We start from the raw sequence: 1,143 nt of genomic DNA, 5'->3' as shown, positions 1-1,143 counted from the left end.
TGGCTGTGGGAACTCTTTTAATAGGTCCCTAGAAGCTAAGAAAATAAAAACAAAAGCATTACGGTTGTTCTTTTTCTTTTCCAGACTCCACAGGGTACACATCAGGGCACCCCTGGGCTGGGTACTAAGGGTGTTGCCTCATCACCCCCAACCACCCAGGAGCATCTGGAAAAGGAGGCAAGAACAGCTTCAGGATTTACAGGGGAGCACAGAGCCAGGCCACGGGCCTGGCTCTCTCCTGAAAAGGAGGACACCAGCCACCATCCTCTTCTCCACCCAAGGTCCTGATTTCACCCTCTGGCTACGGAAGCCTGGATGGCCGGTAAAAGCCAGTCTGATGTCCGAAAGAAGGCACTAACCAAAAACCAAACGATCCACACCACACACAAACTGGAGTGAAGACAACGCCAGGCCCTCCTACAGGAGGATACACGAAAGGAAGAGCCCACAGTGAGAACCCTGACTGAACCCCCGGCCACCAGCTTTGCGTCGCGCCTGGGCCACCACGTGCCCTGCAGCAGGGAGGCCTGGAGGAGTGCGTCCACAGGTCGGGGCCCCTCACTCCCACCCAGAGCACAATTGATGCGCCCACCAGGAGGCAGCCCCGGCCAGATCCAGGGCTTGGCCAGGCCATGACAAGGCTCCAGGAGCAGCTAGACAAACTGCCAGACCCCCAAAGCACCAGCGGCCCTTCAAGGAGCGGGATGAGAGCTGGCGAGCACACGTGGGCTGTGCATGGCCTGGTCTCGGGATCACGTGGGACTTTAACCAGCCCAGACGGGCTCTGCGGGAGCACGTGGCATGTGTCCCTGCATGTACCTGAGCGCCCCGAGGTTGCCACAGCACAGGGCACCTCAGGGCGGCTGTCTGGGAAAGGCTTTTCTCCAGGAGCCCTGGTGCCGCCCAGCCCCTCTACGGGGTGCCGTGCAGAACAGTTGAGATCGGGCGGGGAAGCACGAGGGCTGAAGCAGACGGGTGGGGAGACCCACGATCCACACTGGACCCGCACAGGTAACAGCGAAGACCCTGAGCCCCTTCCAGCTCTCCAGGTCGGGGAGGCCGGCGACCTCAACCCCTCCTGGGAGGGACAGGGGCCCTGTCCCCAGCCCCATTCTCTGCACTCTGCACGCGGCACGAGGCGGG

General features: G+C 61.2%; 1 protein-coding gene across 1 annotated transcript in view; it reads right to left on the bottom strand.

The window, feature by feature from the left end:
• Positions 1 to 1,143, bottom strand: part of DHX30 (DExH-box helicase 30) — a gene marked incomplete in the record, with an annotated part of 37,186 nt that overhangs the window by 14,098 nt on the left and 21,945 nt on the right. The window contains 1 exon segment of the mRNA XM_027767245.1: positions 1 to 35. This exon segment is cut by the window's left edge and continues 102 nt beyond it. Coding sequence (XP_027623046.1) covers positions 1 to 35 — 35 coding nt within the window.

The sequence above is a fragment of the Tupaia chinensis genome, unplaced genomic scaffold (genome assembly GCF_000334495.1).
Source record: "Tupaia chinensis unplaced genomic scaffold, TupChi_1.0 Scaffold144066_1, whole genome shotgun sequence".
Taxonomy (NCBI): domain Eukaryota; kingdom Metazoa; phylum Chordata; class Mammalia; order Scandentia; family Tupaiidae; genus Tupaia; species Tupaia belangeri.
Note: the sequence above shows the minus strand (reverse complement) of the source record. Positions and strands in the feature narration are given on the sequence as shown.